Source organism: Oncorhynchus masou, chromosome 18 (genome assembly GCF_036934945.1).
Source record: "Oncorhynchus masou masou isolate Uvic2021 chromosome 18, UVic_Omas_1.1, whole genome shotgun sequence".
NCBI lineage: Eukaryota > Metazoa > Chordata > Actinopteri > Salmoniformes > Salmonidae > Oncorhynchus > Oncorhynchus masou.
In genome coordinates this window covers 57,556,313-57,580,787 of record NC_088229.1, presented here as the reverse complement: position 1 = coordinate 57,580,787, position 24,475 = coordinate 57,556,313, and the positions used below count along the sequence as shown (strand labels likewise).

Below are 24,475 nucleotides of genomic sequence, written 5' to 3'. Positions count from 1 at the left end.
TGAAATTCAAACACGCAACTCTCTTTTCATTATTCCCTTAAGTAAACGTATGTCTTATATAAGCCTACCAAAGGTAACATATCGCACTGATTTGAATATCCCGCATTTTTGTTTACTATGTTACGTCTAGTCTGTGAGGCCAGCCTGGTTTAACAAGTACCAGGAGCAACCATCTTCTGAGAAGGTGAAGAGGCGGTGAAGGATTGGTCTTTGTTGGTAATTAGAACTATTAACAATCAATACATTTAATTAGGAAAACGGAGTCGCGTGAATGATGCTTGTAAGCGGAGCCTTTTTGCTTAGTCAGGGTAGTGGGGTTCCTGACTATCTGACAGAGGAAGAAAGGAAAAGAGATAGGGAAAAACAGAGAGAGGGAGGAGGGGTGAGAGAGGAGAAGAGGGAGGGGATGGTGCACAAAGGCAGCTGTTATTGAAGCGATCCAACAGCGGGAGGATGACGCGTTGACAAGCCACATCATTGCCATGGTTACATGCTTTTGCATTTCCCCTTTAGGAGTGCTGGGGCATGAGGAAGAGACGGAAGGAGATAAAGAGGGAAGAGAGGGGATGAAGAAAGGTTAGAGGGGGAGGTGGAGCACTGGAGTAGGAAGGATGGATATAGATGGTTGGAGAGATAATGAGGGGAATGGATAAAAGGATGGGCTGAGGAAAAGGGAGGATGAAAGAGGGGAGGGCTAAGGGCCCAAGGGGGGGGGGGGTGACACCAGTACCAAGGAATGGAGAGGGTGAAAGGGTTAATGAAAAGAAAGAGGACGAGATAGGGTAAAGAAAAATATAGTGGGGGCAAGTAGAAGAGGATGGATGAAGATAGGGGGATGAAATAGTATGGATGAGAAGGAGGCTGCAGGGGAATGACCTCTCTGTTAACCCCCAGGACCTCTATTACCATCAGCAGAGCAACCAGCCACTGAGGCTGACCCCAGTGCAGACCTCACTTAACTGAGCAACCAGCACTACAGTGGGGAAGGGGAGAAGACCCTGACCTGGGAACAGACAGCATCCATAAATAAAAACAAGGAAGTTCTAGGTAATTTCAGTAATTATTTGCGCAGTGCCTATCTATGAACACCCCCCTATCCACATCGATGGAACAGTAGTGGAGAGGGTAGTAAGTTTTAATCTGTTGAAACTCTAGGGGCGCAATTTCATTTTTGGATGAAAAACGTTCCCGTTTTAAACAAGATATTTTGTCACAAAAAGATGCTCGACTATGCATATAATTGATAGCTTTCGAAAGAAAACACTCTGACGTGTCCAGAACTGCAAAGATATTTTCTGTGCGTGCCCTAGAACGTGAGCTTCAGGCAAAACGAAGATGAGACGGCATCCAGGAAATGAGCAGGATTTTTGAGGCTCTGTTTTCCATTGTCTCCTTATATGGCTGTGAATGCGAGAGGAGTAAGTCTGCCCTTTCTGTCATTTCCCCAAGGTGTCTGCAGCATTGTGACGTATTTGTAGGCAGATCATTGGAAGATTGACCATGAGAGACCACATTTACCAGGTGTCCGCCCGGTGTCCTGCGCCGAAATTGGTGCGCAAAAGTCAGCTGCAAGTATTTTTCCATGGAATTTAGAGAAGAATGAAGGCTTCCACGAACGATATATCAATGAAGAGATATGTGAAAAAACACCTTGAGGATTGATTCCAAACAACGTTTGCCATGTTTCGGTCGATATTATGGAGTTAATTCGGAAAAAGTTTGACTTTGTAGGTGACTGAATTTTCGGTTCGTTTCGGTAGCCAAATGTGATGTACAAAACAGAGCGATTTCTCCTACACACAGACGCTTTCAGGAAAAACTGCGCATTTGGTATGTAACTGAGAGTCTCCTCATTGAAAAAATCCGAAGCTTTTCAAAGGTAAATGATTTTATTTATTTGGTTATCTGGTTTTTGTGAAAATGTTGCGTGCTAAATGCTACTCAAAATGCTAAGCTAGCTTAGCATACTCTTACACAAATTAGTCAATTGCTATGGTTCAAAAGCATATTTTGAAAATCTGAGATGACAGTGTTGTTAAGAAAAGGCTAAGCTTGAGAGCAGGCGCATTATTTTCATTTTATTTGCAATTTTCAGAAATCGTTAACGTTGCGTTATGCTAATGAGCCTGAGGCTTTAGTCACGATCCCGGATCCGGGATGGGGAGATTCAAGAGGTTATGTTCCTCGGCGTACACATCACAGACAAACTGAATTGGTCCACCCACACAGACAGCATCGTGAAGAAGACGCAGCAGCGCCTCTTCAACCTCAGGAGGCTGAAGAAATTCGGCTTGTCACCAAAAGCACTCACAAACTTCTACAGATGCACAATCGAGAGCATCCTGTCGGGCTGTATCACCGCCTGGTACGGCAACTGCTCCGCCCACAACCGTAAGGCTCTCCAGAGGGTAGTGAGGTCTGCACAGCGCATCACCGGGGGCAAACTACCTGCCCTCCAGGACACCTACACCACCCGATGTCACAGGAAGGCCATAAAGATCATCAAGGACAACAACCACCCGAGCCACTGCCTGTTCACCCCGCTATCATCCAGACGGCGAGGTCAGTACAGGTGCATCAAAGCTGGGACCGAGAGACTGAAAAACAGCTTCTATCTCAAGGACATCAGACAGTTAAACAGCCACCACTAACATTGAGTGGGTGCTGCCAACACACTGACTCAACTCCAGCCACTTTAATAATGGGAATTGATGGGAAATGATGTAAAATATATCACTAGCCACTTTAAACAATGCTACCTAATATAATGCTTACATACCCTACATTATTCATCTCATATGTATACATATATACTGTACTCTATATCATCTACTGCATCTTTATGTTATACATGTATCACTAGCCACTTTAACTCTGCCACTTTGTTTACATACTCATCTCATATGTATATACTGTACTCAATACCATCTACTGTGTCTTGCCTATGCCGCTCTGTACCATCAGTCATTCATATATCTTTATGTACATATTCTTTATCCCCTTACACTTGTGTCTATAAGGTAGTAGTTTTGGAATCGTTAGCTAGATTACTTGTTGGTTATTACTGCATTGTCGGAACTAGAAGCACAAGCATTTCTGCTAACCATGTGCTAACCATGTGTATGTGACAAATAAAATTTGATTTGATTTGATTTGAAGTAGTAGGAGTGTAGTACTGTAGTAACATGAGTGTGCTAATTTAGCATTGTAGTAGTAGGAGTGCAGCAATATACACTGAGTGTACAAAGCATTAAGAACACCTTCTTAATATTGCCCTCAGAACAGCCTTAATTAGTCCGGGAGTGGACTCTACAATGCTTCCCGCAGTTGTGTCAAGTTGGCTGGATGTCCTTTGGTTGGTGGACCATTCTTGATACACACGGGAAACTGTTGAGTGTGAAAAACCCAGTAGAGTTGCAGTTCTTGACACACTTAAATTGGTGCGCCTGGCACCTACTATTATACCCCGTTCTAAGGCACTTACATATTTGACCCTGCACATTCACCCTCTGAATGACACATACACAATCTATGTCTCTATTGTCTCAAGACTCTTAACCTGTCACCTCCCCTTCATCTACACTGATTGAAGTGGATTTAAAAGGTGACACAAATAAGGGATCATAGCTTCACCTAGATTCACCTGGTCAGTCTATGTCATGAAAAGAGCAGATGTCCTTAATGTTTTGTACACTCAGTATAGTACTGTAGTAGTATTAGAGTGATGTAGTAGTGTAGTAGTACACATGAAGCATCTGAGTATTGCAGTATTTTGAGAGTAGTATAAGTGTTGCAGTAGTACTTGCGTGGCAGTGTATTACCATAGTGCTAGTATCTGAGCTAACCGGGTATACACAGCTGTTCTCTGACTGGGCCACTCTGTAATTATCATACGGCTGCAGCATTCTAGGCTACTGTGGCACTGACTGACTGCAAGATGGTGGCAGCCAGGCCACCACAACAGCTCTCTCTCGAACCGATTACTACATTTTCTTCCATTTACACATCCAGCACTGTCACACAAAAAAACGTCAAGAGACATTCCTCAAATGCCGCGCATGAAAAGCACCACACTGACGGTATCAGACCTCTAGGAAAAGGAAAGGGAACATAAGAACCTCATCCATGCTGTGGTTGGCATATATACGTCAAAACGGTATAACCCTGTCCTTTATGTAGCAGGTGAAAATAACTCTGGAAGGAGGGGAATCGCAGAGGAGATATTTATCAACTAATGATCGCATGGCTCAGTGATGGTGGAGCTCTAGCTCCCAGTTTCCTTATTAAGTGTCATTGCTATTTAAATAAATATATGTGTGTGTGTGTGTGTATGGGGGGGGGGGGGGTGAACAGAAACAGCCTGAGCTCAGCACAGCTACCTCCTGCAGACAAAGACTAATAAAGTCACTCATGTAGCGTTCTCTCTCTCTCTCTCTCTCTCTCTCTCTCTCTCTCTCTCTCTCTCTCTGCAGAGTCTGATGTAGCAGCCCAATATGAAAGAGGTGCCTGCAACTAGCCCTCTAACATAAAGAGTGTTTCTCCACTGAAACCTCACACATTAAAGCTTCAAGTAAATGATCACGCTATCACCTTTGTATCTTCGAGGATCTGCTCATAAACGATTCACTATGCCTGCTGCTACTTGCGAACTTTGAAAACCACCACCATGACCACAGCACATCCTTTAACCACATTCACTCAATATTCCTTGGTGGCTTTCCCCTTGTCATACATAAACACACACACACATATTGAAAAAAGGTCAGGTAAAACCCGCGGGCATCCACACACGCTCACACACACACACACACACACACACACACACACACACACACACACACACACACACACACACACACACACACACACACACACACACACACACCTCTAAGTCTGTTGATCAATGTGTTACAGATAGGCCCCTCGTGACCCTTAGACCCTGCAGCAGATAGTCAATGCCTCCCTCTCAGCAGAATGATTGCCCATTCTATCTATCAATCAGGCAAATCCCCCACTGGTGCCTCAGAACAGTGGGATGGTCCAGTCAGCTAATAACATGAATGAGGGATGGGGGGGTTAGGGTTAGGGGGGGCAGACTGATAAGATGAACACTAGCATGCACACACACACACACACAAAGTTGATAAAACAAAGCAATAAAGTAGGCTTTGATTTAGCTAACAAAACACTTTAAATACAAGAACTGAAAAATGTGAAGAATGTTCAAAGATTAATAAATGCCTCCTTAGAGAGCTGAAAGGGTGCTTGAGGCTGTGGCTGTCTGTGGATGTCTTTGTGCTGGACCTTGATACTGCAGAGCACAACATCGCCTCTGGGTTATTTTTTGGCCAAGAGTAACATCTCTGAGTGTCTTTGAGATAGGAAAAAGGAAAAAGACTAGGAAAAAGACTAGACGTCTAGACAGACCTATGGCACACAATAACACAGGTACAACCAGAACTAGTGTCCCAGATGAGTGGCCCACTGATCACAGTAAAATCATCAGGTCAGGACCAACCATCCCCAGGTAAATTACCTCATTACCACCGCAACCTACAATCAATTAATTCATAACACTGCTGCACAGGTAAACCAGGAAAATACGCCACTGCCACCTCAGCAAACTGTGATCCATGATCTGACCTCACCTTCAAAGGTATACTCTTCTATCACCCTATATTGCCTGAGTATTCCTCAGTAGCATCAGTCTACTACACTTTCCACCCCAGTGTGCCGACATGCCCCTTTTCCCACTCCCCTCTCCCCTAGCAGCAGTTCTCACTGATGCCTCTTGCCTTACATCTTTAGATAGACAGACAGCGGCTGGCTGCTGGCAGGAGACGGTAACCATAGAAACCCCCAATCGCTGCTTTGCTTGCTTACCTGCTCTTGTATGAGCTGAAACAGAGAGCTTCTATCCATATACTGGCCAGGGAGTTGAGAGGAGCCACCGAGGACAAGGGCATAGAGAGGAGCGAGCGGGCTGCTGCTGGTGGTGGTGGTGGGGAGAGGGATGTTTGGATGAAGTAGAAGCGGGTACCTAAACAGTAGTGTTAGCCCCCTCCACTCCACGACGTGGCTACGTCCTCTGCTCAAAGGATGGAGAAGCCCAGCTAGCCTGATTCCTGGTGGCCCCTGGCTCTCCTGCTAGCAGTGTGGCAAACTAGCGGAGTAATCAGCAGCGTCTGTAGTGGTGGCAGGGTACTATGTTGTGCCAGTGCAGTGTGGAAGGAGGCAGCCCAGCATTACAATCAAACAGCAGATCCAGCAGCTCTCATTCACTCACTCTCCTCCTCCCTACAGCACTGACTGCTCCCTCTCGTTCTCTCTTTCCTCTCTCTTCACTCACTCACACTGCACTGCCTGCATGCCAATGAGGTAGAGGAGGGAGGTGGCTCCTCTCAGCCAATGAGAACCGGAGAAGGAGGGGCCACTGGCTGTAGCTCCTCTCCTCACTGCAAGGAGGGCGTCTTGGAGAGGGAGAGAGGATAAGCTCCACTGCGGCCTCAGATACGGATGCACGTAGGCACATCTGTAACACAGACAGACAGACAGACAGACAGACAGACAGACAGACAGACAGACAGACAGACAGACTTAAGCTACTTATGAACAGAAGGAATATATGCATACATCTACATGCAGGCCTATCACATATTGTAACAGACAAATGTGAATAAACATCACACTCAAACACACTAGGATTGTAATTAAAATGGTGGGAATGGCGGCCGTTTTACAGACTCCTGACCCATAATGCTATTTTCTGTCTTTTTTTGCATTGATCTTATAGTTTTTTTGTACATAATGTTTCCACCATCGTTTCCTGTGACCGAAAAGAGATTCCGGACATCAGAACAACAACCACTAACCTCGATTTGGACGAGTACTTCTACTTCAATGTGTCGGATGCAAAAGACAGGGCCCTAATCGCCGACAATTGTAGACGGTGCTACAGTGGCCGGCATGCAGGCACCATGGTGCGATGAATGAATCATCTCTACCCTCTGTTCTATTGGCGAATGTGCAATCGCTGGAAAATCAACTGGACAAGCTCCGTTCGAGACTATCCTATCAACGGGACATTAGGAACTGTAATATACTATGCTTCTCGGATTCGTAGCTGAACAAGGACATGGATAATGTAAATCTAGCTGTTTTTTCTATGCATCGGCAGGACAGAACGGCAGAGTCCGGTAAGATCAATGGTGATGGTGTGCGTCTCTTTATTAACAATATTAAGGAAGTCTTGAGGTTCTGCTCGCCTCATGATAAGTTGTAGACCATATTATTTACCAAGAGTGTTTTTATCTGTAATTTTCATAGGTGTCTATTTACCACCACAAACCGATGCTGGCACTAAGACTGCACTCAACGAGCGGAATGGATAAAGAAAATGCTCATCCAGAGGCAGCGCTCCTAGTGGCGAGTGATTTTAATGCAGGAAAACTGAAATCCGTTTTACCTCATTTCTACCAGCATGTCACCTGTGCAACTAGAGCAGGGGTATTCAACTCTCACCCTATGAGTTCCAGAGCCTGCTTGTTTTCTGTACAACCTCATAATTAATTCTACACACTGGTGTACCAGGTCTAAATCAGTCCCTGATTAGAGGGAAACACATTGTGTGGAACTAGATTCAAGATCCAGATGAGTTTGAGGGAACTAGAGAGCTAAAATCTCTAGATCACCTTTACTCCACACACAGAGATGCATACAAAGCTCTCCCCCGCCCTCTATCCTCCTGAATCCTGCTTACAAGCAAACCTCAAACAGGAAGTACCAGTGACATGCTCAATACGGAAGTGGTCCGATGAAGCAGATGCTAAGCTACAGGACTGTTTCGCTAGCATAGACTGGAATTCATCCTATGGCATTGAGAAGTCTACCACATCTTCACCGGCTTCATTAATAAGTGCATCGACGACGTTGTCCCCACAGTGACCGTACGTACCCCAACCAGAAACCATGGATTACAGTCAACATCTGCACTGAGCTAATTGCTAGAGCTGCCACTTTCAAGGAGCAGGACACAAATCCGGATGCTTATAAGACATCCTGCTACGCACTCCGACAAACCATCAAACAGGCAAAGCTTCAATACAGGACTAAGATTGAATCTTACTACACCGGCTCTGACGCTCGTTGGATGCAGCAGGGCTTGCAAACTATCACTGATTACAAAGGGAATCCCAGCCGAGAGCTACGCAGTAACACAAGCCTACCAGAAGAGCTAAATGCCTTCTATACTCAATTCGAGGCAAGCATCAGCTGTTCTGAATGACTGTATGATCAGGCTCTCCGTATACCTTTAAACAGGTTAACATTCACAAGGCCGCAGGACCCAACAGATTACCGGGACGCTGACAAGTGTCTTCATCTGACATTTTTAAACTATCTCTGACCCAGTCTGTAATACCTGTTTCAAGCAAACCACCATACTCCCTGTGCCTAAGAACACCAAGGTAACCTGTATAAATGACTACCGCCCCATAGCATTCACATCTATAGCCATGAAATGCTATGAAAGGCTGGTCATGGCTCACATCAACACCATCATCCCAGAAACTCTTGACCCACTCCAATTCGCATACCGCCCCAACAGATCCACAGAGGACCCAAACTCTATTGCACTCCACACTGCCCTTTCCCACCTGGACAAAAGGAATGCTGTTCACTAACTACAGTTCAGCGTTCAACACCATAGTGCCTTCCAAGCTCATCACTGAGGACCCTGGGACTGAACACCTCCCTATGCAACTGGATCCTGGCCGCCCCCAGGTGATGAGGGTAGGCAACACAGCCGCAACGTTGACCCTAACCCCCCCCGGGGGTGCATGCTCAGTCCCCTCCTGTACAGCCTGTTCACCCACGACTTCAACACCATCATTTAGTTTTCCGATGACACGACAGTGGTAAGCCTGATCACTGATGACGACGAGACAACCTATAGGGAGGAGGTCAGAGACCTAGCAGTGTGGTGCCAGCACAACAACCTCTCCCTCAACGTCAGCAAGACAAAGGAGGTGTAGTAGAGCTGGTCTAGATATTCAACTTCATCTGTGTCCACATCACTAAGGACCTATCGTGGTCCAAACACACCGACACAGTCACGAAGAGGGCACGACAGCACCATTTCCCCCAAAGGAGGTTGAAAAGATTTGACATGGGCTTTCAGATCCTGAAAAAATCTACAGCTGCACCATGGAGAGCATCATGACTGGCTGCATCACTGCTTGGTATAGCAACTGCTCGGCATCCGACCGCAAGGCGCTACAGAGGGTAGTGTGTACGGCACAGTACATCACTGGGGCTGAACTCCCTGCCATCAAGGACCTCTACAGTGCTTTCGGAAAGTATTCAGACCCCTTGACTTTTTCCACATTTTATTAGATTACAGCTTTATTAAAAAATGTATTAAATATTTTTTCCCCCTCATCAATCTGCACACAATACCCCATAATGACAATGCAAAAATAGTTTTTGTTAATTAAAAAAAAATATGTTTTTGCTAATTTATTAAAAATAGAAAACTGAAACAACACATTTACATAAGTATTCAGTACTTTGTACTGAAGTACCTTTGGCAGTGATTACAGCCTCGAGTCTTCTTGGGTATGACACTACAAGCTTGGCATACCTGTATTTGGGGAGTTTTTCCCATTCTTCTCTACAGATTCTGTCAAGCTCTGTCTGGTTGGATGGGGAGCGTTGCAGCACAGCTATTTTCAGGTCTCTCCAGTCTCCCAGTCCCTGCCTCCTAAAAACATCCCCACAGCATGATGCTGCCACCACCATGCTTCACCGTAGGGATGGTGCCAGCTTTTCCTCCAGACGTGATGCTTGGCATTCAAGCCAAAGAATTCAATTTTGGTTTCATCAGACCAGAGAATCTTGTTTCTCATGGTCTGAGAGTCTTTAGGTGCCTTTTGGCAAACTCCAAGCGGGCTATCATGTGCCTTTTACTGAGGAGTGGCTTCTGTCTGGCCACTCTATCATAAAGGCCTGATTGGTGGAGTGCTGCAGAGATGGTTGTCCTTCTGGAACGGCCAGCTCTCGGAAGAGTCTTGGTGGTTCCAAACTTCTTCCATTTAAGAATGATGGAGGCCACTGTGTTCTTGGGGACCTTCAACGTTGCAGACATATTTGGTACCCTTCCCCAGTTCTGTGCCTCGACACAATCCTGTCTCGGAGCTCCATGGACAATTAACTGGCCTCATGGCTTGGTTTTTGCTCTGACATGCACTGACAACTGTGGGACCTTATATAGACAGGTGTGTGCCTTTCCAAATCATGTCCAATCAAGTGAATTTACCACAGGTCGACTCCAATCAAGTTGTAGAAACATATCCAGGATGATCAATGGAAACAGGTGTCACATTCTGACCTTAGTTCCTTTGTTTTGTCTTTGTTTTAGTATGGTCAGGGCATGAGTTGGGGTGGGCAGTCTATGTTCATTTTTCTATGATTTGGGATTTCTGTGTTTGGCCTGGTATGGTTCTCAATCAGAGGCAGCTGTCAATCGTTGTCCCTGATTGAGAACCATACTTCGGTAGCCTGTTTTCACCCTTGAGTGTTGGGTGATTATTTTCTGTTGAGTGTTTGTATTCTGCACCAGAAAGAACAGTTTCGGTTTTGTTCGTTCACTTTCTGGTTTTTGTTCAGTGTTCAATTTCTTTATTAAAAATATGGACACTTACCACTCTGCGCATTGGTCCTTCGATCCTTCCAACTACTCCTCGTCAGAGGAGGAAGAAGACCGTTACAACAGGATGCACCTGAGCTCAATTTCGAGCCTCATAGCAAAGGGTCTGAATACTTATGCAAATAAGGTATTTCTGTTTTTTATTTTTTTTAAATCTGCAAAAAAAAAAATAAACTGTTTTTGCTTTGTCATTATGGGGTATTGTGTGTAGATTGAAGAGATAAAAAAAATGATGTAATCAATTTTAGAATAAGGCTGTAACGTAACAAAATGTGGAAAAAGTCAAGGGGTCCGAATACTTTCCGAAGACACTGTATACTAGGCGGTGTCAGAGGAAGGCCCTAAACATTGTCAAAGACACCAGCCACCCAAGTCGTAGACTTTTCTCCCTGCTATCGCACAGCAAGCAGTACTGGAGCGCCAAGTCATTGACCAAAAGGCACCTGAACAGCTTCAAGCCATAAGACTGCAGAACTGTAATCATATGGCTACCCGGACAATTTACATTGCCCCCTATATTATTTATTTATCTTCATTGTTTTGCCTGGACTCCCTTACACTGGCTCTATGCAAACTCACTAGACTAACCACACACTACACTGACACTCCAAAACATACACAATTATTAACCCAACACACACACACACACACACACACACACACACACACACACACACACACACACACACACACACACACACGCACGCACGCACACACACACACACAAACACAAGCACTTTAAATATGCTGCTGCTACTCTGTTTATTATATATCCTGATTGCCTAGTCAATTTGACCCCTTAGTGCATACTGTATTGCCTCAATTACCTCGACTACCTCGTACCCCTGCACATTGACTCAGTACTGGTACTCCTTGTATATAGTTTCAATATTGTTTTTATTGTGTTACTATTTCTTTTTTTTTTGCAAATACTTGTCTTACCTTTTAACTTTGCACTGTTGTGAATGGGCTCGTAAGTAAACATTTCACTGTAAAGTCTCCACCTGTTGTATTCGAAGCATGTGACCAACACAATTTGATTTGACATTATAGCACATGCAATCGGACACACACACTCACAAACAGCCACGCATAACTGAGAGACAGAGTTTGGATGGCATACAGAATCCCCCTCCGTAGTAACACACAATTTAATACCACTGCAATAACACTTTGGCAGAAATACCTGGCGTACAATAGATCCTTATAAGTAATACCAGTACAAAGCCTTTTTTATGTTAATCCCATGCATAATGAATGTAAATGACAAAGAGACCACTGTATGGGGGCCTGAACATAAGGGTCAGAACATTAGATTGATGAATGGCGACTCGTAACCCCATGTGTGGACAGCCGTGGTAGGAGCAGTGCTATTACCAGACCTATTTCAGATGGAGCTCCCCTTAGCAGAGAACACATTATTATTCACGAATGCATACATCATAATCACTTCTCTTAAGGACAATGAGGATGGCTGGGGATACAGTAAATCCTGCCTTATGAAGTGAATTGGTGTATTAGTGTCCAATTGAAAGCTGTGGTAAGGCTGCTGTGGCTCATTTATGACCTGCTGGTGTATGAGGTCATCAATGTGTGACAACAATAAGCTATGATCCCCTCTCCATCCCCAGTCCAGTGCCAACTCTCAGCTCCTATGGTGCTCTGCTCTGCCTCTGGCCCAGTGTCAAGACAGAGACTCTCTCTCTCTCTGTTTGTCTCGTAATTGTACCACACACTGTGACTCTCCAGCTCTTGGTAAATACATTCAGACTAAAGACATCATCTTAGACAACATCAATATCCAGACCTCATTAACACAGTGAATCGTGCCCACAGGTATGACCGGAAAGCTGTCGACTTCAGGAAGTGGAGCCCAAAGAGAATAATAAAGGACAAATGAAGAGGTGAAGAAGACAGGAACGTCCTGGGATGAAGCCAAGAAAACTACACAGAACAAGGTTAGCTGGAGATGCTCTGTTGAGGCCCTTTGCACCACAACAAACTCAAACGAATATGTCAAGTCAGGAACTGGAGAGCAGTTACAGTATGGTGAAATGTAGTCAGATCATTCAGGTCAGACATGACGCCCGATAACCTCCCACCAACGCACCTCTCCTGTCAGTGAGAGATGGAGTGGTCTCTGATGGGTTGTCCCCTGGGTGGGCTCACACACCTGCACTCTTAGCACTGTCTGACTGGGCGTTTTCCTAATGTTGGGAACCTACTAATCTTGGTTGAATGACAGTCCTACACTCTCCAGGCAGATGAATGTACAGTGCCTTCACAGAGTATTCATACCCCTTGACTTTTTCCACATTTTGCTGTGTCACAGCCTGAATTCATAACAGATTCAATATGTTTTATGTTTTTAGAAACGTAAAAAAAATGTATTGAATATTAAACACCCCTGAGTCAATGCATGTTAGAATAACCTTTGGCATCGATCGATTACAGCTGTGAGTCTTTCTGGGTAAATCTCTAAGAGCTATGCACACCTGGATTGTACAATATTTGCACATGGTGGTTGATCATGCTAGACAGCCATTTTCAAGTCTTACCATAGATTTCCAAGCAGATTTCATTCAAAACTGTAACTAGGCCACTCAGGAACATTTAATGTCTTCTTGGTAAGCAGCTCCAGTGTATATTAGGCCTTGAGTTTTAGGTTATTGTCCTGTTGAAAAGTGCATTTATCTCCTAGCAATGTTCCCTCAATCTTTTTGCGGCGCTGAGCAAACTTCAGGTCTGCTAAGAGCAAACTTGAAAGTTGTGAAAATTCTGTGCAACTTCCAGTGTGCGTTTACTGTGAACACTGAGGCTGTACTGGCTTTAAGTTAAAGTTACAACAGTGGCCAAGTAGGCTACTGTGGCTATTTGATCATAATGTAGGACTACCAGGGTGGCCTACCATCACAAACAATGGAGAAAATGCATCCTATAACATTTTAATATGGAAATAGCTGTCCTATCATTCAACCTACAGTTGAAAATGCATCCTATAACATGGAAATGCTGTCCTATCATTGGTGTTCAGCCATGTTGGCCCAAATTCCATGAAACTTTTGAAAAAAAAAACATGCAGGGCTTGACATGAACCTGTTTAGCTGTCATGCCCTGCCCATAGAGAGGCTTATAAAGACTGTGGTCTTTTTGTTGTCATGGCCGTATTGTATGTTAAGGTGGCGTATTAATGAATGGGTTTTAGAGCATACAACATAAATATCACAACATAGGTTGTAATATGGCTTTTTTACTGGCTTTGATTGGCTTTCTCAGTGATATTACCCACTCACCTCTACTGGTTAAATAGAACATGTGCTTCTCTGGTCTTGATACATGTGTTCTAGCCAACAGCTCGCAGATACAGTGCAGTTAGGCTGTGCCGGTAGGCTAGTTGACATGATGAGATTATTATGGATAATAGGTTTATTTGTCAAACGGCAGTCAAGCTCATCATGTCACCAGAATAAGACCATTGATATTTATTGGGAAGGAGCATCAAGATCACTGTGCACTTTCACCACCCGGTGAAGTTCATCATCATTTATTTCATCTGTAGCCTAATAAACTGAATGGTTTCTCTAGTCGTAGTGGGAGGACCACACACCATCGTTGTGTGACTCCAAGTTTAAACGCCGATATAATGGTTATTATATCAGTATTTGCGCATAATGGTGTTTCCACTGCCACTTCTTGATTTAATTAACTTTACCTCCACAAAAAGATCACACCATGTCGAATGAACAAATGATCTGTCGGCATTTATGAAGTGGTACCGTTTCCATCACAGCTTTCGTGATTTTTGTTTTGGTTTACATGGTATGATTGTACATGTATAAAAAGTGTGGATGGAAACGTGGTTAATGTAATCTTTCAATCTGGCCTTGAGACAAATATTTATCCTATAAAGAAACTGTGGGAGCATCAGAAACATCCCAACACTAACACCTTTCCTATCTCAAAATAGAATCTTCTATGAACTAACATACTTGTCATGTTGAGATCAGGACCCTCAAGACCAAAACACAAGATGGGCCTCACTGACTGAAAGATCCCTCACTTGAGTTTGACTTAAGCCCCCATTTTGTTCTATTCACCTCGATAGAAAGACCAAACACAACCAGTTAGTTTGTCTTTAACAAGGACGTCAGAGGCCCGGGGGAGAATAACGAGGCCTTCGGAGAGGAACACACGTTAATTAGACCGCCAGTCAGCCTGCACTCTGTTAACAGGCTTAATGACCCTAATGTCCGTAAGGCAGCTTATCATGGTGCGTTTCCGTAGAATGGATGTCTAAGTTTAAACGTGTGCGGCCTACACTAAAGCAGGTCTTTATCCAGTCTGTGTGTGTGTGTGTGTATGTGTGACCCCATATAGCAACAGTGTCTTCATTAGCATATACAAGCCTATAAGTGTTACTGTGGGTGGGTGGATGTATGGATGAGCATTTTTCTACCAGGTTGTTCTTCATTAGAGTGTGTGTACAGTGTATCTATTACACAGTTCCGCCTTCATTAGAGTAATATAAATACTGTATGTGTGTGTGTATGTCCATCACCGTGGATCCTTCTTCATTAGAGTAATGTACTGGCCTGTGACTCAGCCCTCCTCTAGTCTCTTTGAGAGGGCGGAATGGTACAGATTATGCAAAGAGACCAACAACCAGTAATTATTTTACATAACATTTGCAACATTCAAGAGCTAAGGGTCTCAGTGAAGGAGAGGGACAAGGAGATAGGGAGAAGGAGAGAGTGAATGAGAGAGAGAAATACTGTCGATGGATGGATGGATGGATGGATGGATGGATGGATGGATGGATGGATGGATGGATGGGCGGAAAGGCGGGCAGAGGGTGGGCGGATGGATAGATAGATACATATATAGATACATATATAGATACATATATAGAGGAGAGAAAGATAAAGAACTCAAACACAATCAACAAGGCCTTTGCAACTGCTGCTGAAAAGAGCTGTATAGTTGATGTATTAGGAAAGAGTAGTCATGAACAAAATAAAACCGTATTAAATGGAGTGAAAAGCAAAGGTATTTTATTAACTTGTCCAATACGAAACGCTATGTTTTCCATTGCAAAATGTTTTGCAGCTAACAGGCCCCGAGATTAAAGTACAAGCTGGTTTTGGGATCACTCTCTCTGGGGTAAAGTCATCAGAGCTGAATGATGGGAATTAAGATAGATGATGCCTGACCCTCTCGCTTTCAGATGCCCGGCGATGGTTAATGTGCAGTGGGGGGAATCACCCGTGTGATGAAAATGACAGCCGAATGAATCGGGTCAGTGACTGACACAGTTTTAGTCCAAAGTGCCCTATTTTATGCAATCTTTAGGGAGGAATAGGGAGGGAGAAAGAGGAAAAATTAAGAAAGAGAGAGGATGCAGTAGAGGAGAGGAGTGAAACCATGGGAAAGTGAGAAAGACCAAGGGAGAGAGTGAGGGGAGAATGGAAAGGAGAAGAAGAGAGTGGAAACAAGTAAAATAAAGTGAGAGAGAGGAAGAGGAAGAGCACACACAGATATGATAGTTTGAGTTCACATTCTTACAGTGTAAAATGCATTAAGGTTATTTTTCACAGGATGAAAAATTGCTCAAGGTTGATAGGTTTTTCCAACACCCAGACGTACACATGGGATCTGCATTGCTCTGCAAGATCTCTGCAATGTTGAAGTCCCAGAGGAGGTTCTGAACTGTTTAGAATATCATGCAACGTTTTGACATTTTGGTGTCAGGGCAAAGATATTTGTTCAGTGAGTTGAATCAAGTCTCTCTCCTTTTAAGCAGTTTCCAATGATACGGGTAAAACTGGAATAGCTGAGGTAGTGCAATAATAAACTCTTGTTGTTTTTTTGAGTGAACAAAGTGGAGAGTACTCTAGTGTCTGGACACAACCAATCCAATTCACCGTGGCAACCAGGCAATCACAGAACTGCTGTGGAAGGTTGAATATTTATCCTCAATGCCTGTTACCTAGGTTGACCAGGAAGGTCCAAAACCACTGAATTGATCTGTGTGTCTGATTAATACTGACTGCAACAGTATCATAAATTGACCAAGAATAAAATATAATATAAGTTATTGTCTCTCTGTGTTTCATAATTTCCCTTCATTTTGCAAGAGGCTGAATGTATCTCGCGGAGAAATCATCCGAGCGAGTGAAACAGCTCCCCTCTGCCTCTGTATGTGTATCCCATCTATCTGATGCTGTCTGGTCAAAAAGAGTATGTTACTGTTGCCGCCCATAGCATTGACTAGGAGCATCTGGCCTCCCTTGACAAAGCATAGCTGATTTGATGATGTTGAAATGTTTAAGTTGAAATGGTGCAGGAATAGTAGAGGCAGCTCCTGTTTTTTTTGCGACTTGTGGAACACCCTCCAGTGTTCTAAATAAATAGTTGTCCTAAAATTTCAGAAACATTAACTTGATTGACCATGGTGTAGACAGGTCATGTAACTGTTTGTTACATTTACATACATTTAAGTCATTTAGCAGACGCTCTTATCCAGAGCGACTTACAAATTACATGCAATATCTTTTGTGGACTCCACAAGACAGATGTTGCTTTCCAGTTTTGTAATGAAACAAAGGCGTGGTTGAATTTATTCTGTCAATGTCTTGTTATTGTCTCGGCCTTAGGCCTACATACCTATCATTTAAAAAAATATGTATAATAAAAAATAAAAAACAAAAAATATCCCAATGGCAAGGCATATGAACTAACAAGTTATAGAACAAACAACGCAATTATCAAAACACATAGGTTTTAAAATGTTTTATACATTTTTAGCTTGGCTTCCCCAGTGATTTTACCAAGCACCCCTAATGGACTGCAACACGAATGCTTCTTTTATCACTGGCAGAAACCTGAGCAGTTGCCCATATATTTGCGATATTACATTTTACTTTCTATATCGCATCTTCCTTCTGACACAAGATTAAAAACCAGACTGTCCTGGCGAAAAACATAGGTTGAGGTCACCCTAGACTGTAAACTATATGTAGGCTAAGGTTAATACTGTTCTAGTGCCCCTATTAGGAGGCTGCTGCCATCTGTTGGTGAAAAGAGTTAACATCAAGGACCAACTTCAGAGCTAAAGCCCGGGACCAGAAAGTATTTGTTTTCTTTCAAATATCTAAGGTGCATGGGCGGGGTTTGTACTTTTCCATTGATTCCATTCTGTTAAGTCAGGAAGCTATATGAATCAAGTGCACCTTAAGTATTGGAAAGAAAACAAATAGGCTGCCGCAAGGCAAGAGGTGCTGGAGCGCCAAGTCTCGGTCCAAAAGGCTCCATAACAGCTTTTACCCCCAAGCCATAACACTGCTAAACAATTAACCAAACGGCTTCCCGGACTGTTTGCATTGTCCCCACGCCCCCTCATTTTAAAAATTAACACTACTGCTACTCACGGTTTATTATCTATGTATAGTCATTTTACCCCTACCTACAGGTACATATTTCCTCAATTACCTCGACTAACTTGCACCCCCACACATTGACTCGGTACCGGTACCGCCTGTATAAAGCCTCGTTATTGTATTGTGTTACTTTAGTTTATTTAGTAAATATTTTTTTAACTCTTATTTTCTTAAAATTTTATTGTTGTTTATGGGCTTGTAAGCAAGCATTTTACGGTAAGGTCTACTACACCTTCTTCGGCGCATGTGAAAAATACAATGATTTACTATGTCAAACCAGGTCGTGATATCTGTCAGTCAGCAACCAAGCTTTATGTTTGAAGCTTAACCAATGCTCACACATCATGACATTGTTAGGCTCTGTAAATAACGACGGGTTTACAAAATAATTCTGAAGATTAGAATGGTTTCATAACACTTAACTACGCTCCAGTGAAATATGATCAATATATTTCACCTCAACACCAAATCGGTGCTGAAAGAGGGAGCTAGGATACATCTAGATGACCAACAGAGAAAAAGCCTTGACAGTCTTGGACCTCAGCTGCTGGTCCAAAAACAAGATGCCCATTGGCCACACAACTTTACGGCATTAACTTACTGAGAGCTGTAGAATATGTAGCCTAATGTTTTCAGTGCTCGTGATGTCAGCTAAGATGTACGCTGCTCTAGAAAGGGACCTGCTACACGATGAAAAGATCAAAGGCCTTTCCTAAAAACACTGTGATAGAATGGTTATAGCATGTGATCAAATTGAAAGTGGTCCTTATATATTCAATTTCGGTGTTAAACTGAAATGAAACATACTTCTGCTGACACGACATATCAACTCAAAAGCAATAAAGGGTAAGTTAATGGTTATATCCTTATCGTGGATCAAAGGCATGGACTATAATGGCTAGAATAGTCTTGATCAGACTAAGTCTACTGGCTTGACTGACATCACACAGGTGCTTTTCAGATAAGGGGACTGTCAGGGGGGGAGGGGGCGACAGCTGTCACAGTGGAAATAAGTTACCTGCTCTAAATACTCAGCTCAGGGGGAGATGCACACACACCCTCATGCACACACACACATTTAGGGGGCAGGAAGGTCGAGTGACTCACAAAGAGAGCCTTTGGCTGGTGCCCCATACAGACAAACTGCTCTCTGTGTGGCGTTGTGTGTGTGTGTGTGTGTGTGTGTGTGTGTGTGTGTGTGTGTGTGTGTGTGTGTGTGTGTGTGTGTGTGTGTGTGTGTGTGTGTGTGTGTGTGTGTGTGTGTGTGTGTGTGTGTGTATGGGGGTTGTGCTGCAGGCTGCTACACTCGTTCTCCGTCACCTGCTCACACAGACGCACGTGTTGTCACAACTGTCAAAAGTAAACACACACAGTGACAGCATGCGTGTGAGTGAACACAGAACAACTGTGTAAGGACATAACATCAAACAAAATAGTTTTACAGTGCACCTCAGGATAATTGACTTACTCTTTCATGTGCACTTCATCTGAATGTATTCAAGAGTGACAAAAGCCACAAAAGTATTTAACTACAGTTGAGGGTCTCAGATGGAAACCTTTTCATATAACGTAATATGTAGATCCAATTTGCTGTATTTGTTTACACCCTAAGACAATGGTTCCATGGCAACCATCCATAACAAACACACAAGACTTGAGCAACATGGAGATTGACATTTCCCATAATACTTTGAGACTGCGGCACCGCACGCCAGATCCAGGGAGGGTTTAATAAAAGGCTAAAATTACTATTTGGCAAAGGGATACATTTAGATGTACCTAAGACTAAGAATTTCTGACACAATGCTTTATTTGAATATATTGACAATATGTGGGATACTATAGTTCTTTATTGATGCCTATACCTAAACTAACTTGACTAAAGTATTGTAAACTAATTTCTTCTTAAAGTATTGTAAACACTATGCCTATACTTTATTGTAAACTACCTGAATTCCTATCTCTTAAAGTATTGTAAATATATTGCCTATACTTAAAGTATTGTAAACTATGAATGCAAACTTATTGTAAACTACCTCACTTGCCTATAGTTCTTAAAATTGTATTGCCTATACTTCTTAAAGTATTGTAAACTACCTGACTTGCCTATAGTTCTTAAAGTATTGTAAACTACCTGAATCGCCTATACTTCTTAAAGTATTGTAAACTACCTGACTTGCCTATACTTCTTAAAGTATTGTAAACTACCTGAATCGCCTATACTTCTTAAAGTATTGTGAACTTTGTTTTCTGAATATGCAAGCTTTGAAATATGTAATTATTATTAAAGCTCTGCAGGATAGGGGCATGACAGGGAGTTGTCATAAGAAAAATGATGAATAACAATTGTGTTTTCTTAACAGTGTTCTTATCGTTAGGCTGCACTGTCTGCAAAAGTTCATTGTTAATAAGTTAATAAGTTCTTGATTGCCTATGCCTGTCATAATAATTATTGATAAAAAAATACAATTAATCTCAGACAATAATGCACAATTATGTTACTTATTATTACTAATTCCATCATTCTAACAACCATCACCATCATTAATCAATAATTGTAAATTTCCTACATCTAACAATCACAACACACCTTACATCAGAAACAGGAGCAAAACACCCAAATATGGCACTATTATGCAATGATTGCGAGGTGTTACAAATGGCTGTAGATCCTGCACAGATTCAAGTGAGGGTATGTTTACAGTAGCCATAGGTCAATTAATTTACAAACCCTACAGTTGGCGCATTGACTACTGATTCATTATGTTCTTCAAATAAACAAAGAATAATGCGATGGATTCTGTTGACCCAACAGGCCGTCCGTCCATTGTTAAAGACGTCCCTCTGTCGGTGAAAGGAGGGAGTGGCCTTGAAGCGGGAGAAGTGCGTTTGGGTGCTGTTTTCAGCACCAAACCCTAGGCACAACCCCCGACGGAAGAACTACCCTTCTTTTGACACTTTTGAGTGTTCTGTGACCATAAGAAAATTGACAAATATCGATTAAGGAGGCCATGAACGTCCGAAAGAGGTCGACCACTGTTGGCACTCGTCAGCGTGAATACACATTTTCACTACAAACCTAACGACAGTGCGCGCGCATTCATTCGTTCATTTAGCGCGCTCCTCATGAACACTCACTCATTCACCCACTAACCCACACATACTGTCGCACACGCATTTATAGGCTACTCATCTGAGAGAGGGAGGAGAGAAAGGGTCAGAGCGAGGAAGGAGAGAGAGAGAGAGCATACAGCAAAACTGTATAGTCGTGGTCCGTCTTTGTGCAGTCTATTCCATAAGATTTTGAATACATTTTTCATAAGATTTGGAATACATACGCTTTGATGACTAGTGGGCTATTGGCATAACTAGGTATCCTACGACTTGAATAATGGTCAAAATTGGAAACACCACCTGCTACACTTAGCCTAAACCTGCTTGACAGTGTTATGTCACGTTATGGACCAACTGTAAAGTATGACATAAAAAGTTGTGATTCAAAAAAATATATATATTAGGAAAAATAGCACGTCACAATTACTTTATTGAAAACAGTCATAAAGGCCTAATATCAGAAAATGAATTAAAAAGTAATGTGACTTTTACTAAGGGATCCAAGATGGCGTTTGAGCTACAGGGAAAAAATATCAGACGAAAATCTGAAATAAAAACAAACAATTGCAATGTTTCCTGTTGTAACAAATGTAGCCTGTATCACTGCGCATTAAACATTTATAGCAGTGGGAAATATGTGTTGATCCACGCGTAGTCATGTTGTTCAGTCGACGCTCCTATAGACTACCAGCCACTGAACAAAAGAATGTCATCAATGCGCCCTACGTTAAATGATAGGTTTAGTTTTGTGTAGATAGTTGTCACTCACACTTGAGCGAATACCACGTCAAATATCAGATAATCATGTTTCTTTGATGAAAATGTTGACAGATTCTGTGAATTATTATCAGAGAAGCAGATCTTTGAAGGTGTTGGCAACTTTCCTGACAATGGAGCACAGTCGCAAGAAGCATAGTGCCAGTTTGTTTATTCCCAATTCTGCCTTAAAACATCAAAGAAATTAAACGTAACCATTCCACTAAAAGCCTATATAAATCTATATTAACAGCAGATGCTTTACCCATACATCAGATATTCTGTCATTTATTTATAGGAGGTTTAACAGTAAATAATCTCGACCACGTCACTCAAAGTCAATGGCCGGGCTGTGTTAGTTCGAAAATTATATCGGTGTATTAAAAGCAAAAACGAGCTGTTGCACGGGTCAAACCATGTGCATTCGTTAAAGTATTGATTCATTTTCATTATGCATTCGTCATTTGTATCGTCGGTTCTGTCTGTTTGGGTCAATTTAATAGGAATTCTTCAATATTGATAACAACGCGCAGTGCTTCGGGAAGGTTTTCATGAAATAAAAGTTTATCGGTCAGCGAATTCTATAAAAATATGAATATGCCCGTAAAGCCCAAAGTGTCTACTTTCAAGCCAGTCGATTTTGTAGACATATGCAATTCAATACTTTTTAAATTTAGCAAGAGTTCGAGGATGAAGAAACACAAACGGGACGACGTGAGTTCCATGGAGCCTGCTGGATCAGCTGCTGGCGGTTGGTGTTCTCAATCACGTCCGCGCGTCCGCTTCATAAAGTCAGAGGAACGTTTGTAGAATAAGATGCCTTAATAGAAAATCAGCTGTGACGCGCCATCGTGTGTGGCAAATTTACATCAACTTTTTGTATTATAAAGCTCTGCGTTTTAGCTAACCTGGACCTTTCCAGGACTATTACAAGTTGGGAAATATTTATTTAGCAGCTTTTGACGTTTTGTGACAGACGGGAATACTTGAACTGAACTGCATATTCTCACAGAATTCAACAAATCTCACGAGTCAACTATGGCAGAGACGGCGGCAGCTCCAGCCCCAAAGGCAAAAAAGGCGAAGGCACCCAAGAAACCTGCTTCACACCCGAAATACTCGGATATGATTAAGGCAGCTGTCCATGCAGATAAAAGCCGTGGAGGTGCGTCCAGACAATCTGTCCAGAAGTACATCAAAAGCCACTACAAGGTGGGGGACAATGCCGATTCTCAGATTAAGCTGTCCCTGAAGAGGATGGTGAGTGAAGGGGTCCTGCGCCACACCAAAGGCATCGGCGCGTCAGGCTCCTTCAAACTGGCGAAAGCAGAGGACACCAAAAAGGCACCTAAAGTTAAAGCCGTTGTGAAAGCAAAGAAGTCGCCTGTTAAAGCCGCCAAGCCCAAGAAGGTTGCAAAGCCCAAGAAGGTGGCCAAATCACCAGTAAAAGCCAAGAAAGCAAAAGTGGCAGTGAAGAAAGTGAAAAAGTCCCCGAAGAAAGCGGCACCAAAGCCGAAGAAAGTAGCAAAGAAAACCAAGGTAGCCAAACCAGCCAAGGCAACGAAACCCAAGAAGGCCAAAGCTGCGAAACCCAAACCCAAGGCCGCAGCTAAGAAAGCCGCAAAGAAGAAGTAAATGGACATTTCAGAGAGACTTATTATAATAAAAGTCACTGTAAATACTTTGAGGAAATGTTTTTCGTATATGTAATATTATTTTTGTATGGTCTCATGGGAACTTATACGTTTTTACCTATTGTTTTCCACTCCATTGATGCTGTAAAAGAGGGTCTGGAATTAAAGTGTTGGTGTGTGACAGCATTAATTGTTGGGCTACTATGTACGCTATTAATCCTCTGTGATCTTTGGAAACCTGTAGCATATGGACCTGTTAGAAAATATATGTGACACTAATCTGGAATTATTATTGTTTAGGCTATTGGAACAAGTGAATAGTTATTGTTCTCCTTGGACGAGGTCATTCTGAAAACACACGTTTCAATAGCGAGCATTGTTAAACTATACAATGTATAGAACTGTGTAGGCAATGGACGTCAGCAAGATTTTCAAGTGATGCGTAATGGCTCTAAATGCGGACTCTATGCTACTACTTTGTAAACCAACCATGGTCAATTAATTAATGCTACTACTTTGAAAACCAACCATGTTCAATTAATTCAGTCTATTTGTAATACACTGCGGACTATGTATTGCATTACTTTTGAAACTGTTTATAATACAATAAACTTTTCTCATCGAAATATGTGTCACAACTTCACGCGCATTTTAAACATACGTAGGCGTACATGTCTAAACGACCGTTCGCAACACTCATTTGAATAAATTGCAGATTACGTAATCGAGGGGCGATTGAGGAATGAAACAATTATTATCTCAATTCTAAGCATATAAAACGAGTCAAAAGGAGAGCTTCCTTGACATCTGCAACCAGCTGAAAATGTTCG

At 42.6% G+C, this 24,475-nt stretch overlaps 2 protein-coding genes across 2 annotated transcripts in view; one reads left to right on the top strand and one right to left on the bottom strand.

Annotated features, from left to right (window-relative positions):
- The window catches only part of rhbdl1 (rhomboid, veinlet-like 1 (Drosophila)), a 63,945-nt gene extending 57,629 nt beyond the window's left edge, over nucleotides 1–6,316 (bottom strand). The window contains exon 1 of the mRNA XM_064923844.1: nucleotides 5,884–6,316. Within this exon, the coding sequence (XP_064779916.1) occupies nucleotides 5,884–5,922 (39 nt within the window). The 5' untranslated portion in view covers nucleotides 5,923–6,316. The remainder of the gene's footprint in view (nucleotides 1–5,883) is intronic.
- A 16,487-nt stretch (nucleotides 6,317–22,803) lies between these two features.
- Nucleotides 22,804–24,271, top strand: LOC135504914 (histone H1.0-B). Its single transcript, XM_064923842.1, has one exon. It carries the CDS (start codon nucleotides 23,050–23,052, stop codon nucleotides 23,644–23,646), a length of 597 nt encoding a protein of 198 aa, XP_064779914.1. The 5' UTR covers nucleotides 22,804–23,049; the 3' UTR covers nucleotides 23,647–24,271.
- Nucleotides 24,272–24,475: the final 204 nt, after the last annotated feature.